Source organism: Apodemus sylvaticus, chromosome 1 (assembly GCF_947179515.1).
Source record: "Apodemus sylvaticus chromosome 1, mApoSyl1.1, whole genome shotgun sequence".
NCBI classification, from domain to species: Eukaryota; Metazoa; Chordata; class Mammalia; order Rodentia; family Muridae; genus Apodemus; species Apodemus sylvaticus.
In genome coordinates, this window is record NC_067472.1 from 55,105,208 (window position 1) to 55,122,658 (window position 17,451).

A 17,451-nucleotide genomic window follows, 5' to 3' on the forward strand; every position below is an offset into this window, starting at 1 on the left:
CCCAACTTGCTTTTTGGTCATAATGTTTGTGCAGGAATAGAAACCCTGACTAAGGCAGGTAACTTCAGCACCTAAGATTTTTTTCTTCTATTTCTTATATTCTGATGGTAATGCTTGCATGTGTGATTTCTGATCTCTTTCCTAGGTGTTCTATCTCCAGGGTTGTCTCTCTTTGTGATTTCTTTATTGTTTCTATTTCCAGTTTTAGATCCTGGATGGTTTTGTTCCATTCAAACAACCTGTTTGATTGTGTTTTCCTGTAATTCTTTAATGAATTTTTATGTTTCCTCTTTGAAGGCTTCTACCTATTTACCTGTGTTCTCCTATATTTCTTTAAGTGAGTTATTTATGTCTGTTTAAAAGTGAGATGTGATTTTAAATCAGAGTCTTGCTTTTCTGGTGTTTTGGGGGGGGGGTATCCATGACTTGCTGTTGTGGGAGAACTGAGTTTGTTTCTCTTGCTTATGTTCTTGCCCTTGCCTTTTGCCATGTGGTTATCTCTGGTGTTAGCTGTTCTTGCTGTCTCTGACTTTGATTTGTCCCTCCTGCAAGCCTCTGTATCAGTACTCCTGGGAGACCAGTTCTTTCTAGGAAGAATTTAGGTATGAAGGGCTGTGGTGCAGGGTCATCTCTGAGATGTAGACAGAAACCAGAAGGATCCTGTCCCCAACTGTTTCTTGGTTCCTGTGACCTAATGGTTTTGGTAGCATTCCTACTGACCAGGAATTTGAGCAGAAGTGAAAGTCTTACCTGTGCTTGAAGGCATGTTGACCCTCCTGGGATATCAGCTCTCTCTTGGTACTATTTCGGTATGGATCCTTGTGTCAGAGGATCAGCTCAGCTGGCACAGAAGGAAACCAGAAGGCTCTTGTCTCAGGCTGCTCCTATGATCCTGTGTCCTGAGGGTTCTGGGTGGGTGCCTCTGAGCAGCAGTGGTGGTTTTCCCTGCACTCACAGGCTTGTTGACACTCCCGTGAGGATAGCTTTCTTCCTGAACTATTTGGGTATGGATGCCTGTGGCTGGCATAGAGATATTAAACCTCCAAGCCTACCCAAGTCACGAATGTCCCCCACTAAGGTCTCAAATTTTAATATCTTCAAGCGGTTCAATCTAATGAGAACCAAGCATTCAAACATATGAGTCTGTAGGGGGCATTCTTATTTGAAACAGCATGTGAACCATGCTTTATATTAACTAATTTATTTCATTTTCTTAACTTTTTAAAAACAAAATTTAATATTAAACACAACACATTGAATAAAAAATAAAATGGTTCACTTTGAAGTCTTTTAAATTTCACAATTATCACATAAAATGTAATAAGTTAACTTTTTTTCTGAGATTTGCAGACCAATGTCCATATTTGACCATGGGAGTTATGTAAGCAAAATTCCTTTAAAAATAAATGTTTAACGTATCCAATTGTAGAAATAAAAACATTAGTAGAATGCTTGGTGACTTTAAAAGAAGAAGCTCCATACCTAGCCCTTAGCTCACTAGAGGGAAGTGTTTCAGTGATTGCAATGGAAAAGTAAGGAGGGACACATTAAGGACAACTCAGGATCAACCCATTCAGCCTCAATGGCCTTTCAGGAACTCCTAAATCAAGTAGGAGGCCTAGGGAGATTCCAGATCCTTCAGATAGCTTTTGCTCTCTCCCTTTATGGCCTTATTTCATCTCATATTATAATGGAGAACTTTACTGCAGCCATTCCTAGTCATCGGTGCTGGGTCCCCATCCTTGACAATGATACTGTCTCTGATAATGACAGTAGGATCCTGAGTCAAGATGACCTCTTGAAGATTTCCATCCCCTTAGACTCTAACTTGAGACTGGATAAGTGTCGTCGTTTTGCCCAACCACAGTGGCATCTTCTTCATTTGAATGGCACTTTCTCCAGTGTGACAGAGCCCAACACTGAGCCCTGTGTGGATGGCTGGGTGTATGACAGGAGCAACTTCCTTTCCACCACTGTGACTGAGGTAAGTCTTTCCCCAAAATGACTTCATGATGTAGCTTTAGGAACAGCACAAATAGTGGATATTCATTTAGCTCAGTCTTCAACTTTTAGTCAATAGTAATTACTGATATATTAAATGTGAAACATTTCTCATTCTTCTAGTATTCTATTCTAAGTGTGTGTGTGTGTGTGTGTGTGTGTGTGTGTGTGTGTGCCACATGTGTGCTTGGCTTACAAGGAGGTAAAAAGAGGGTGTTATACCCCAGGAAACTGAAATTACAGATATTAGTGACTTTCAGACACCAAGCCTGACTTCCCAGTGTGGGGGAAGTAGCTTTGAGAATTAAGCTGCAATTTAGCAGCCATGAGACACAAAAGCTAGCCTCTGGGGTGGGGGAGGTAGCTTTGTGAACCAACAGATAAGCTGTTATTTTTCAGGAACTGTGGAGACTATATTTTAAATTAACTCAGCTGGCTGAAGAAGATTATTCACTATCTTCATAATTAGAATCTCTAATACTGGATTTATTTCTAGACCAGTCTATGATTGAGTCAGTTGATCACATTATAGGAAAGAGTAAGGTCATTATAACTCCTCCTTTAGATTAATTTTTCTAAGTTAGTTTAACAGTCTCCATGTTCTGTCCCACAAGGTCTAAGAGCTTGAAGCAATGCAGTTTATCTTATCTGGGACATAGGCAAGTAAAGTCACCAGTCAGGGCACTCAGCAAGCCCACAATTATCAGGACCCACAAAGCAAAAAACAACCTTTTAAATCTATAGTAATTTTGTATGGTGTGACAGGACAGATTTTAATGCCTTTATAAGTTTTACATAGCCTTATTAACTTTTCATAGATTTTAAGTTTGAACTGTATTTTGAACTACACCTGGATAAACTTGTTAGGAATTTTCTTTTGGCCAGGAACTCCCTGGATAAGGTTTACAAGACAAAAGCAAAACCTCACAAGCTTCCACTGAGGCAGCGCTGAGATTTGCATTAACTCAAATGTGAATATCTTCTAATCTGAGCCTATTGTCTAAGTCCAGGCCCAACATCTATCCTGCAGGGCAGTAGCCTGTAACCAGACCTTACTTATTGTATGAGGGTCAAGTAACAAAAGGAGCATGTAATTTCAGGCTTCCAGAAAAATTCTACTAGCTGTTTTTTAGTAGTCAAAGGAGCCTGTTTGAGATCAAATAAATTTCCACTGAGATCACCTTTTCAATCTTAGGGGGTTAATTTTGCTTTTACCACTATAGCCAATAAACTTGTGAAGAAGCTGCAACAGGCCCTTACTGGCCACAGCCATTTTTAATCTTTATCACTTGTAGAGTCCAGCAGCTACATTCTAACGAAGGGTTCCCTGGAAGGAGAGATGGGAACAGGGACAGGGTGGCAAGAGAAAAACACGAGGAGACAGACATGGCTTCTGGTTCAAATCTCCACCTTTAACGTATCTCACCCAAGATAAAAAGGCAGGCCACGCCCCTCCCCTGAAAGCTGGAAACTGGTTTTGCTTATTCTGCAGGAGGCAGGCAGTCAGGTTGCTGGATGCTATTCTTTGAGAACAATGAGCTGGAGGAGGTCACAATACCTCCCTTTTTATTAATTTTAAGAAAAACCAGTGGATAAATATCCATCAAAAGTCAGTGGGCTTTGACCAGAGGGGGAAAGAATTGACCATGACCCCTTAAATATTATATGACATCTTTTGCAGAGGAGGGGAATAGATTTCCTTATTATTATTATAAGGACAGTCTCTCAACGTCAACCCCTATGCAGTCAGGTGTGCTTTCAGGGAGCTCAGAGCCATAAAACATGGTCCTTCCCTTTGCCTCGCACATCCTGCTGATGTACATATTTATTTAATTAACAAACATTCATAGATCTGAGTTCTATGCAGCTCCATTTTTGGAGATCCACTGGTTAAGTAAATGCCCTGTGAATGTGAGCTGGCTGGCCTTCATAGCAGCCCATCTTTCTTCATGTCATTGGAGCTGCTGAGCTGTGTCTGAAAGTGACCTGTTTGAAACACAACAGAAGAGATTAAGAGGAGGAACTGCTTGGACTGTCTCTGGAAGGCCCATGGTATTTAATTTGGTTGTAAATTACTAGCTCAGGAACAAAACCTGGCTTGCAAATTAATGACTAGAGGAAAAGGAGCCTACCTTCCCAGTATGGGAGAAATGGTTTTAAGTACACTATTGAATTAGCCATACTTACCAGCTGATTCAGGGTCTCTATTTACTGCCATACCAATCTTTCTGGCAGCCATTGGGCTCCATCTTCTTTTTGAGAGAAAATATAAATAGAGCATCTTCTCCAAATTAAAACAGGGTTTGAGCCATTCTATGTATTAGTTAAAGGGTCTTGCCATTTAGCCATGGCATAAAAATGAGAAGAGGCAGGATGCCAATGGCGATCTGCTGCAGATTGACCTTTAGCATCAGTTTGCAAGAAATTCAAAACAAACAAAACAAAAGCAAGGCGTGCTTTGGGTGATTTTGGAGGGTACAGTTTCCATCTTCTTTGTTTTAAAAAGCCAAATTTTTAAGAGTGTGATGTGCATGCTCAACAATTCCTTGGCCCATTGGGTTATAAGGAATTCCAGTTTTATGTTTAATACCAAATTCATTACAAAACGAGATAAAGTTATTGCCAGTGTAGGCTGGCTCATTGTCCGTCTTAAAGACTTTGGGTAGTCCCATGGTATAAAAAGCGTGTGAACAATGATTGATTATATTTAGAGGCTTCTCCCGAATGTAGAGAAGTGAAAAGAAATCTTGAACAAGTATCAATGCAAACATGTATAAATTTTAATTTTCCAAATTTTGCATAGTGAATTACATCTATTTGTCAAATATGATAGGGCATAAGGCCACATGGATCAACCCCTAAATGGGGAGCTGGAGATAAGGAAAGGCAGTTAGGTTGTTGTTTTACAATCATTCTTGCTTGCTCCTCTGTGATTCCATGTCAGAGTCTTAATGTATGGCTAGAAAGGTGGAACCTGTTATGATCATGTCTATCCAATTTAACAGGTTCTAACACTAAAGCTTCTCTTATTAGAGCTCTGTCAATGCAATGATTGCCTTTAGCTAACACTCCAGGAAGACTGGAGTGAGCTTGTATTCAGCCAATTTAAAAAGGATTTTTTTTTTCCTAGCAAAAATGATGTTTTCCAATAGTGAAAACAAAGATCCTAATGGTGTATTAAAATTAAATGTGCCACAGGTTTCTAATAAAAGGACAGAATCTGTAACATACAAGCTAATTGTAAAAATATTAAAAGTATTATTTATAGGTTGAAAAACATTTAATACCACTGTCAGCTCTGCTAATTGAGCTGAGCCCAGGTGTTTCTATAACCATCTGTTGATTATTAACAAGATATCTAGCTCTTCCTTCAGAAGAGCCATTTATGAAAATCAAAAGAGCATTTCACAGTGGCTGTAAAGATCATATTAGGAAATAGAACCTCATGCACATCCAAAAACTTTATTAATCTATCTTGAGGATAATGGCCATCTATAGTTCCTTCAAATTCTACTTGAATAAGCAACTAATCTGTGCTATGTTGCTTCAGCCAAGCATCTTGATCTACGTTAAAAGGCTGAATAGTGATATCTGGTTCTTTGCCAAAACAAATTAGCGACTGCTTCCTTCCAAGCACAATGATTTGGGCCACTGCCTCATAATATGGCAGGATATTATGTTTAAGAGACATCCTCAAATGAATCTACATAAGAGGAGACTTTTGCCACAATACTACTATAGGCAAATGAGTCGTTATAATTTATCCTTTAGATTAATTTTTCTAAGTTAGTTTAACAGTCTTCAATTTTTCTGTCCCACAATTTCTAAAAGCTTGAAGCAAGGCAGTTTACTTAATCTGGGACAATTGACAATTAAAGTGTATTCAATATAGCTTTTTTGTTACCATTGTCTGGGTACTCAGCAAGCCCACAGTCAATATTATCTTCAGTACCACATCAATTACTCTGGCAGCTAGCATGCTTCTGCAGCATTCTGTGGAAAAATCATAGGGGACATGCCTTCTTCCACAATATTAAGTCAGGATCATGTCATATGCCAATAAGTTAATTCTTCCATCTCACCTAGGCATCAGTATGCCTAGTTGTCCTGACCCACAGGACAGTCAACAGGGTTCCTGGAGCTACCTTGGAAAAGGGTGAGGGGGGGGGGCAAGAAACACAAAGAGGTGGACAGCAAGTCAGTATTCTGATCAAGCTGTCAAACTTTAATTTTCATACAAAGTGTTATAAAGACAAGCAAGCAGGTGTGGGGAGGGGTGAAGGGGGAAAGTCATTGTATTCGGGGAACAATCTCAGGGGGCTAGCATCATATCTCAGGAACAGTTTCTCAGAATTGTCTCTCAGGATCTCAGGAAAGATTTGGCAGATGCAGTAGGAACTTGGCATCATATTTTGATCATGAGGGGGTGAAGTGGAAAGGAGTTGCTATGGTAACTTAACCTCAGGTGAGCTTTGTTTGTTCCAGCCCACTTGGGTGAGCTCTGTATGTACTGACCATCTAGCTTACTTGGCTAATCTTTAAACTAGTACATTTCTTTCTAAAGGCAGCCTAGAGAAAGCAGGCTGGAAATGTCTGAGAGGAGGGGGTTTTAGATCTCTGTGAGAATGGCTCCTGGCACCTAGTTATAGGATGCCATATACATTCAGCAAGGATTTCCTTGGCATCCAAATTTTAAAATTTTCTTAAAAATATACAAGCATTATTCAAATGATATGCACAGGGATACCACTTCCCCTCTCTTTTTCTTTTTAAAGAAGGTATTGTCTTGTTTTTTAAAAATGTTTTATATTACCTCATCTTTGAGGATAATAAAGAATCAAATTGCCAAAGACATCTCAAATGAATGACCTTTATTCATTAAATGTCCAGTTCTATTGTTTGTTCCAATCCAAGTTGTATATGTATATGTATATACCATAACATAGGCAATGACTATGTAATTATAGAAAATAAACATAGCATCCAGTTGCTTTTTTGCTAGAGCAGTTGCAACTAGAATGCCCAAAAATGAATCATAGTGATATGCACATATTTTAATTTTCTAAATTAAAAATATGAGTATCATTTATCTGTAATAATTAATTAAGTCCTCTAGGATTAACACCATTATGTGGTAGAGGTAGAAATTGAGGACATCAAGAACAAATCTTTATAATTTAATGTGCACAAAAATACAAAATTATTTTTAAGCGATTACCCTTTTGGTGATATAAATAATATGCTTATATAACCAATTGTTTCTATATAGTCTGTCCTGTATATAAATTTTATATGCCTTGCCTTAAGGGGCCTTTGTCCAGGCACCTTTTTAAAGATTAATTATATATAAGTATATTGTAGTTGTTTTCAGACATGCCAGAAGAGAGTGTCAGATCTCATCATAGGTGGTTGTGAGCCACCATATGGTCGCTGGGATCTGAGCTCCCATGCTCCGTGAATGAGGGCCTAGTCTTTAATGGCTGAGCCATCTCTCCAGGTTCACAACCATAAAATATAAGAGTTCAGCATCGAGCACCCATGGCTGTCCCTCCAGCCTTTGGATTAGCTCTCAGTTGTCCAGAGGACAGTCATTTAGAGAACATATCTTTTTAAATTTGAATTACATTTGTATAAACAATTGTAAAAATTAAGAATTAGCAGTTTTAAAAAGGGAACAATTTTAAGCAATTGCTAACCATGAGCTATATATATATTTATTATTATCAAAAGCTTGATTTTTGACATCTCAAAAATAGCCTCTACAGCACCCAAGTGCTGTAGCAAGGGAAAACTCGAAAGAACAAACATGTGGTCCAATTGTAACAAATTATCTTTTGGATAACAATCATCAATTTTGCCTAAAAAGGGTTGCCATGTAATAGATCAACCATCAATGTTTTGTAATAACCAATTTGATTGCTGTTTGAAACAAGGAACAAACATTTTCTACCTTGAAAACAGGTTTAAGTCCTCCTGTGGCAAGCTTAAGATGAGGTTAATATAAGATAAAGCCAATTAATATATCTTAACGTTTGAAAATTATTTACTTAAAATATTTTAAAAGCCCAATAGTTGAAAGCAAAGGCCTGTAGCAAACCTTTTATGAACAAAATATATTGAAAAATCTAAGATCCCAGCTTCTTGTACTGAGGCAGAGACAAAACATTTTTTCTCACATAAGGTAAGGCTATATTTGAATTGTATTTTGAATCATATCTGTATGAATCTGCCAAAATATCTTCTTGGCCAGAAACTCACATCAGTTCTACGTCGGCTTGCCAGTGGGGCTGCACGGAAAACCTCGGCCCTGGGGTGCAGCTGGTGGGGGAGCACTGACGGGGAGGAGATACCCCAACCCCTGCCTGTGGGACAGCGGGGACGGAGGAGGGCATAGCTGTGGACTGCACTCTGCCTCCAAGGATCTGGGCTTCTTCCTGCCCGGACTGTTACCCAACCGGCTGAATCAAAAGAACTTGGGCCCTGCACGGCAGGGATTCAGCTCTGGGCTTTTTCCTGTTCACTCACTGTTAATGAGTGAATGCTTAAATTCAGTGGTTTGCCACGTGTTCAAAATGGCTATGACTCCGAGCTACCAGCTCCAACCTAGCCTCTGTTATTTATAACTCTATAGTCAAGATATATAAAACCTTATACCATTAAGACCAATTAAAAACAAGAACAAAGCGATTACACAAATCTCATAATAAGTTAAACCAAAGTTTTCCCAAAACTTGAGGCTTTTTTTTTTAACATGAAACAAGACAGACAGTCATTCACACAAAAACACAGAGAGGACATAAACGTACACATGGACAAATGGTCTGTGCACCAGAGACATAGAAAGGGATACATAGAAAAGGAAGTGTGCTTGTAATGTAATTAAATCCATTTTCATTCTCTCTTTTTCTTTCATGTTTCTAGAATTTATTTTTGTTTTGTTTTTTACTCTTTTTATTTTGATTTATTTTAATTTATTCCCTATTTCTCTTGCCTGGTGTAGTTCTTAGACTGCAGACAAATGTGCCTAACTAAATTTTCCATTTCACTGTCACACCCTAGCTAATCTCAGCATTGGGCCTATGCTGATTCAGACTAGCCTGTAGCGCTACACACCCCTGCAGCAACAGCCTTTAAAAATGACATTGTTAGCACTAAATTAATACCCTGTTGCTTACCTTGCCGGATACATAAACTTTTTCCTTTTTCCATGGAGCTCTGCCCAAGACAGCGAACCTCATTCAGCCTCTCCCTTTCCAGGTCCAATACATTGGGCGCCATATGTAGAGTCTAGCAGCTACATTCTAATGGTGGGTTCCCTGGAAGGAGAGATGGAAATAGGGGCAGGGTGGCAAGAGAAAACACATGGAGACAGACATGGCTTCTGGTTCAAGTCTCCACCTTTAATGCATCTCTCCCAAGATAAAAGGGCAGGCCAAGCCCCTCCCCTGAAGGCTGGAAACTGGTTCTGCTTGTTCTGCAGGAGGTGGGTGGTCAGGATGCTGGCTGCTACTTTTTGAGATCAATGTGCTGGAGGAGGTCACAATCACTCTTGAAATCATCTTAATTACAAAATATGTTAAGAATCGTGAGCCTTCAATCAGACTGCAAACTGCAGTCAATGGTACATTGGAAATTTTTACCATAATTCTTAATTTTCTCTTGCAATATTAGAACATAACTACAATTTTGAGAAGAAAACCCAATTTTAAACCATCTATTTTCTTTAAAATCAATGGTAAATGCATTACTTTCACACTACAAAGTTTGTCTGGCAGTTCTTATGTTTGAATGCATAACAGTGTAACTTATTAAAGACACAATGTTTTAAATCTTATTCCTTATAAGTCTAATTTCTAGGTTAAGATCCACATTAAACATTATGCCAATTTGGAAGTATCTTACAGGCCTCTTTTTCCTGGGTTTGGTCATACCACATGTTGCTGTTTAAGATGGCGCTAACCCTGAGTTACCAGTTTTAAACTAAACTTTTATTACCAACATTGTATCTTTTAAATCATGTCCAATAACTTGTAAGCCAATAGTCTATAGTCAAGTCATGCAAAACATACTTATACCTTTATGACCAATCAGAAACAAAATTGAAGCAGCTACACAAATATCATAAATTTAAACCAAACAAATTTTTCCTTTTTCTATTCTGTAATTTCAAGAGAAAAATGCACTTTGAACCCAATCATCACAATTGCAGAGATTTTTCTAGGAGAGATAACCATTAGCCTACATGTCTTATAACTTGAGGCTGCTGGCCCTTTTTAAAAGCACCTTTTTCTCCAGCTATGTTTAACTCCTAGCTAAGGATGCGGGGTACCTTAAATCAGCCTTCTCTGTGTAAACTGAGACTAGATTAAGAGATAGACCACCAGCAAATGAAATTTTGCCAATTTTTCTTTTCAACATGAAACATGGAGCAACAGTCATTCAAATAATGAAACAAAGACAAACACAAAGTGACACGTGGACAAATTGGAGCACCAAAGACAAACAATACATAGAAAGGGAAACACACTTGTACAGTACTTAGAATACCTTCAGTAGGGTCCATAGAGAAAACAGGATGTCTCCATATTTCCACCTGGCCCTAGGAGAGTTTTAAAGTCCGTTTTCTTTCTCTCTTTTTCTCTCATGTTTCTAAAATCTGGTGTGGGGTTTTTTTTTTTGTCATTTTTTTGGTTTTTACTCTTTTTATTTATTTTATTTTATGCCCTATTCCTCTCTCGCCTGATGCAGTTCTAGACTGTGGACAATTTGCCTAACAGAATTCTCTGTTCTAATTTGCTGTCACACCCTAGCTGATCTCAGCGTTGAGCCTATGCTGATTCTGTCTAGTCCATATCCCTTTTGCACCCCTGCAACAACAGCCTTCAAAAAATGACATTATAGTGCTAACATTAATGCTCTATGCTGCTTATTGTGCCAGACACATAACTTTTTTCTTTTTGTTTCTATGGAGCGCCACCCAAGACAATGTCCCTCAGTTGGTCTCTCCATTTCCAGGCCTGTCATCGGGCACCAATCTGTAGCTACGGGTGACTACATTCGAACGGTTTACTGGGTCACCTAGAAGGAAAGCTGGGGATAGGAATGGGATGACAAGAGAAACATGGAGCCAAAACGAATTTCCTGTTCAAGACTCAAAGTTTAATGAAGAGCTCCAAATATATATAGGCAGGGCAAGACCCCTCCCCCCAAAGCTGGAAACAGGTCTGCAGAACTGGTTCTGCTTGCTCCGCAGGAGGCTGGCATCAGGTGGCAGCTAGTGTCCTTGGAAAACAATGGGCTTCACCTTTGTCTGAGTGCTCCACCCTAGGTAGGAAGCAGTGGCTAACAGTTTTGAAACTAACTCTGAAAAAGGCTGGGGGGTAGGGAGGGCACATCTTTCCATCTTCTGGCTATTATAAATAGGGCTGCTATGAACATAGTGGAACATGTGTCCTTATTACATGTTGAAGCATATTCTGGATATATGCCCAGAAGTGGCATAGCTGGATCCTCAGGTAGTGCTATGTCCAATTATCTGAGGAACCAGCAAACTGATTTCCAGTGTGGTTTTACCAGCTTGCAATCTCACCAGCAATGGAGGAGTGTTTCAGATCATTAACTTAATCTACAGAGAGTTAGATGAAGGTTCTTCGAGAGAGGTAACTTTAGCTGATAGCAGAAATAATATTGTATTCAAAAGGAAGGTTGATGAGTAAGAGAGGGCTACAAGTTACCCCAGGGGTTATGGCGAAGGCTTAGACAAATGGCACTGAGTAGCTATAATCACTGAGTTGGTTACTTTCTTCTTCTTCTTCTTCTTCTTCTTCTTCTTTTTTAGTGGAACCTGGTGTGTGAATCTCAGATACTGAATTCTGTCACTAAATTTTCATTTATGATTGGCCTATTTATAGGAGGTATCATATGTGGCCATCTGCCAGACAGGTGAGTGTGTTTAAAGTGCTTCTACCCATTGTACATTTAATTTTAGCAGCTGTGATTCTCTGAAGATGAAGTAATGATAGTATATTATCTGTTCTAGTTCTGTCACTAAACCAATAAAAAAAATTATGAACAGATGTTTAAGAGGCAGGTGCATAAGATAGTTTAGAAATAAAGAAAGTATTAATTATGGGATCAAGACTAAGAAATATCACACCATTAATTTTACCATATTTATATATTTTATTGAAAACAGTGTTGTACTTGGTCATGATATTTAGCTCCCTTCCTCCTGGACATTTAACTGAGTAGATGTGTTATCAAGTGAAAATATATGGTATTTTACTTGCTTCATCATGACAATCAGAATGCCTTTTGATGCATGTGAAATATACAACTATGTGTCATTGGGGATGTGTTGACTGAAGAAGACAGTTGTCTTTGAGTCCAGCCATCTCAGGGATAACTTCTCCCTCTTGCTGCTAGGGTCAAACTAAGTTCATGTTTCCAGGCTAGAAACCAGCTTCTATCCTGTTTATCCAGATGTTTCTTGTTTGTCAGTTAACCAGTAAATTAGAAAAGAATGTAAAGAGGGAAGTTGACGGTTATTTAAACTAAGATACACAAGTCATAAATTTACATAACTGATTTCCTGTCCTGACCTAATTGACTACATGCAGCTTCTCCACTCTTTTGTTCCCTAATCACTTTGAGCCAGATGTCCAGAATGAGGTCTGACCTTCAAGGCTCTTAGTCAAGGACCTGGTAACCTTGACAAAGCCCAATCACACACATTTACTCCCTTCCTGTGACTGGCTGGCCCCAATGAGTGGCAAAAACCTTAATGGAAGTTCCCTTTCTCATTCCTTTGTGTCAAAATGTGACTAGCAATGCTATAGACCCTCTTGCTCCCCCTTGATTTGTGGTTTCATCCTTTCAAAATGCTGTACAATTTCTCTTCAAGGACATGGTTCAGATCCTGTGCTGACCAGCTGCTTGAGTGATCAGAGTAAAGCCTTCATTTTAGCCTCAGTTTTTGAAGTGAATTTCCTCAGCTTCTCCCAGAACTCAACAGTGGGAAGTTATACTTACCACTGCTATGCTTGATTCTGTTGACACATCTTTCTGAGAGTTATACAATCACATAATATTGTGTAATTAGGCAAGTAAATACTGTAATGATTAATTGTAGAATAAGAATTGGCATCTTGGGGGCTGGAGAGATGGCTCAGAGGTTAAGAGCACAGACTGCTCTTCCAGAGGTCCTGAGTTTTATTCCCAGCAACCACATGGTGGCTCACAACCATCTATAATGGTATTAGATGCTCTCTTAAGATATAGTGTACTCACATAAACTAAATAAAAGAATCTTTTCAGCCGGGCGGTGGTGGCGCACGCCTGTAATCCCAGCACTCTGGGAGGCAGAGGCAGGCGGATCTCTGAGTTCGAGGCCAGCCTGGTCTACAGAGTGAGTTCCAGGACAGCCAGGGCTATGCAGAGAAACCCTGTCTCTAAACAAACAAACAAACAAACAAAAAACCAAAAAAAACCCCTAAACAAACAAAAAAAGAATCTTTTCATTTTTTTTTTACTTTTTATTTTTTATTTTATTAGATAATTGCTTTATTTACATTTCAAATGGTATCCCCTTTCCTTGATACTCCACTGAAAATCCTCTATCTCTTCCCCATCCCCACTGCTTACCAACAGTCCCTTACAATTTCCTGATTTGGCATTCCCCTATACTGGGGCACTGAGACGACATAGAACCAATGGTCTATCCTCTTATTGATGTCTGAAACGCTATCCTCTGGTCCCTCCATGTGGGTTCTTTGGTTGGTGGTTAGTCCCTGGGAGCTCTGGGGGTATTGGTTGGTATATACTACTGTTCTTCCTATGGGGCTGCAAAATTCTTCAGCCCCTTGGGTCCTCTCTCTAGCTCCTCCATTGTGGACCCTGTGCTCAGTCTGTTAATTTGCTATGAGCCATGGGTATTTTGATTTACCTTCTAACAAGGATTAAAGTATTCATATTTTGGTCTTCCTTCTTCTTCGACTTCATGTTGTTTGTGAGTTGTATCTTGGGTATTCTGAGCTTTTTGGCTGATATACACTTATCAGTGAGTGCATACCATGTGTGTTCTTTTGTTATTGGGTTACCTCACTCAGGAAGATGTTTTCTAGTCCCATACATTTGTCTAAGAATTTCATGAATTCATTGTTTTTAATAGCTGAGTAGTACTCCATTCTGTAAATGTACCACATTCTTTGTGTTCATTCCTCTGTTGAGGGACTTCTGGGCTGTTTCCAGCTTCTGGCTGTTATAAATAAGGCTGCTATGAACATAGTGGATCATGTGTCCTTATTACATGTTGGAGCATTTTCTGGGTATATGCCCAGGAGTGGTATATCTGGGTCCTCAGGTAGTACTATAGTCCCCAGGTAGTCAAATTTTCTGAGGAATTGCCAAACTGATTTCCAGAGTGGTTTTACCACCTTGCAATCCCATCAGCAATGGAGGAGTATTCCTCTTTCTCTACATCCTCTCCAGCATCTCCTGTCCCCTGAGTTTTTGATCTTAGCCATTCTGACTGGTATGAAGTGGAATATCAGGGTTGTTTTGATCTGCATTTCCCTGATGATTAAGGACGTTTTAAATTTCTTTAGGTGTTTCTCAGCCATGCTGTATTCCTCAGTTGAGAATTCTTTGTTTAGTTCTGTATCCTATTTTTAATAGGATTATTTGGTTCTCTTGAGTCTAACTTCTTGAGTTCTTTATATGTATTGGATATTAGCCCTCTATCGGATGTAGGATACGTAAAGATCTTTTCCTAATCTGTTGGTTGCCATTTTGTCTTATTGACAGTGTCCTTTGCCTTACACAGTCTTTGCAATTTTATGAAGTCCCATTTGCCAATTCTTGATCTTAGGGCATAAGCTATTGGTGTTCTCTTCAGGAAAACTTCCCATGTGCCCATGTGCTCCAGGTTCTTCCCCACTTTATTTTCTATTAGTTTCAGCATATCTGGTTTTATGTTGAGGTCCCTGATCCATTTAGACTTGAGTTTTGTACAGGGAGATAAGAATGGATCAATTTGCATCCTTCTACATGTTGAAGACCAGCTGACCCAGCACCATTTGTTATAAATGCTGTCTTTTTCCACTGGATGGTTTTTAGCCCCTTTGTCAAAGATCAAGTGATCATAGATATGTGGGTTCATTCCGGGTCTTCAGTTCTATTCCATTGATCTTCCTGTCTGTCACTGTACCAATACCATACAGGTTTTTTTTTTTTTTTAAATCACTTTTGCTCTGTAGTATAGTTTATAGTAGTATAGTAGTATAGTAGTATAGTAGTATAGATCAGGGATGGTGATTCTGCCAGAGGTTCTTTTATTGTTGACAATAGTTTTCGATATCCTGGTTTTGTTTTGTTTTGTTTTTTTGTTATTCCAGATAAATTTGGAAATTGCTCTTTCTAACTCTATGAAGAATTGAGTTGTTATTTTGATGAGGATTTCATTGAATCTCTAGATTGCTTTAGGGAAGGCAGCCATTTGTACTAGACTCACCCTGCCAATCTATGAGTATGGGAGATCTTTCCATCTTCTGAGATCTTCAGTTTCTTTCATCAGAGACTTGAAGTTCTTGTCATACAGATCTTTCACTTGCTTGGTTAGAGGAACACCAAGGTATTTTATATTATTTGTGACTATTGTGAAGGGTGTCATTTCCCTAATTTCTTTCTCAGCCTCTTTATTGTTTGAGTAGAGGAAGGCTACTGATTTGTTTGAGTTCCTTTTATATCCAGCCACTATGCTGAAATTGTCTATCAGCTTTAGGAGTTCTCTGGTAGAATTTTTGGGGTCACTTAAGTATACTATTATATCTACAAATAGTGATACTTTGACTTCTTCCTTTCCAATTTGGATTTTTTGACCTCCTTTTGTTGTCTAATTGCTCTGGCTAGGACTTCAATTACTATATTGAACTCAGGTAGGGAGAGAGTTGACAGCCTTGTCTAGTCCCTGATTTTAGTGGGATTGCTTCAAGTTTCTCTCTATTTAGTTTGATATTGGCTACTGGTTTGTTGTATATTGCTTTTACCGTGTTTAGCTATGGGCCTTGAGTTCATGATCTTCCCAAGACTTTTATCATGAAGAGCTGTTGGATTTTGTCAAATGCTTTCTTAGCATCTAATGAAATGGTCATGTGGGTTTTTTCATTGAGTTTGTTTATATAGTGGATTACATTGATGGATTTCCACATATTGAACCATCCCTACATCCATGGGATGAAGCCTACTTGATCATGCTTGATGATCTTTTTGATATGTTCTTGGATTCAGTTGGCAAGAATTTTATTGCGTATTTTTGTATCGATATTCATAAGGGATATTGGTCTAAAGTTTTCTTTCTTTGTTGGTTCTTTGTGTGGTTTAGGTATTACGGCAATTGTGGCTTTACAGAACAAACTGGGTAGTGTTTCTTCTGTTTCTATTTTGTGGAATAGTTTGAAGAGTATTGGTATTAATTCTTCTTTGAAGGCCTGATAGAAGTCTGCATTAAACCCATATGCTCCTCTGTGTCTTTTTGGTTGGGAGACTATTAATGACTGCTTCCATTTCTTCAGGGGTTATGAGATTATTTAGATCATTTATCTGATCCTGATTTGACTTTGGTACCTGGTATTTGTCTAGAAAATCATCCATTTCATCTTGATTTCCCACTTGTATTGAGTATAGGCATTTTTAGTAGGATCTGATAATTTTTTTGGATTCCCTCAGTATCTGTTGTTATGTTTCCCTTTTCATTTCTGATTTTTTGTTTGTTTGTTTTGGATACTGTCTCCGTGCCCTTTACGTAGTTTGGCTAAGGGTTTATCTGTCCTGTTGTTTGTTTAAAAGAACTAGCTCCTGGTGTGGTTGATTCTTTGTTAGTTTCTTTTGTTTCTATTTGGTTGATTTCAGCCCTGAGTTTCATTATTTCCTGTTGTTTATTCATTTTGGGTGTATTTGCTTCTTTTTGTTCTAGAGCTTTTAGATGTGTTGTCAAGTTGCTAATGTGTGCTCTTTCCAGTTTCTTTTGAGGCACTCAGACCTTTGAGTTTTCCTCTTAGCACTGCTTTCATTTTGTGCTATAAGTTTAGGTATGTTGTGCCGTCATTTTCATGAAATTATAAAAAGTCTTTAATTTCTTTCTTTCTTTCTTCCTTGACCCAGTTATTGTTGAGTAGAATGTTGTTCAGGTTCCATATGTATGCGTTTTTTCGTTTGTTTTTGTTATTGAAAACCAGCCTTAGTTCATGGTGATCTGATAGGGTGCATGGGATTATTTCAATCTTCTTATATCTATTGAAGTCTGTTTTATGTCCGAGTACATGACCAGTTTTGGAGAAGGTACTGTGAGGTACTGAGAAGAAGATATATTCTTTTGTTTTAGAATAAAATGTTCTATAGATATCTGTTAAATCCATTTTGTTCCTAACTTCTGTTAGTTTCTGCATTCATGAT

General features: G+C 38.6%; 1 protein-coding gene across 2 annotated transcripts in view; it reads left to right on the forward strand.

Moving 5' to 3' along the window:
• Window positions 1–1,582: 1,582 nt before the first annotated feature.
• Window positions 1,583–17,451, forward strand: part of LOC127678378 (solute carrier family 22 member 27-like) — a 74,563-nt gene continuing 58,694 nt past the window's right edge. For both annotated transcript variants that reach the window (XM_052173281.1, XM_052173292.1), the window contains exons 1-2: window positions 1,583–1,984; window positions 11,840–11,943. In XM_052173281.1, the coding sequence (XP_052029241.1) occupies window positions 1,583–1,984; window positions 11,840–11,943 (506 nt within the window). The remainder of the gene's footprint in view (window positions 1,985–11,839; window positions 11,944–17,451) is intronic.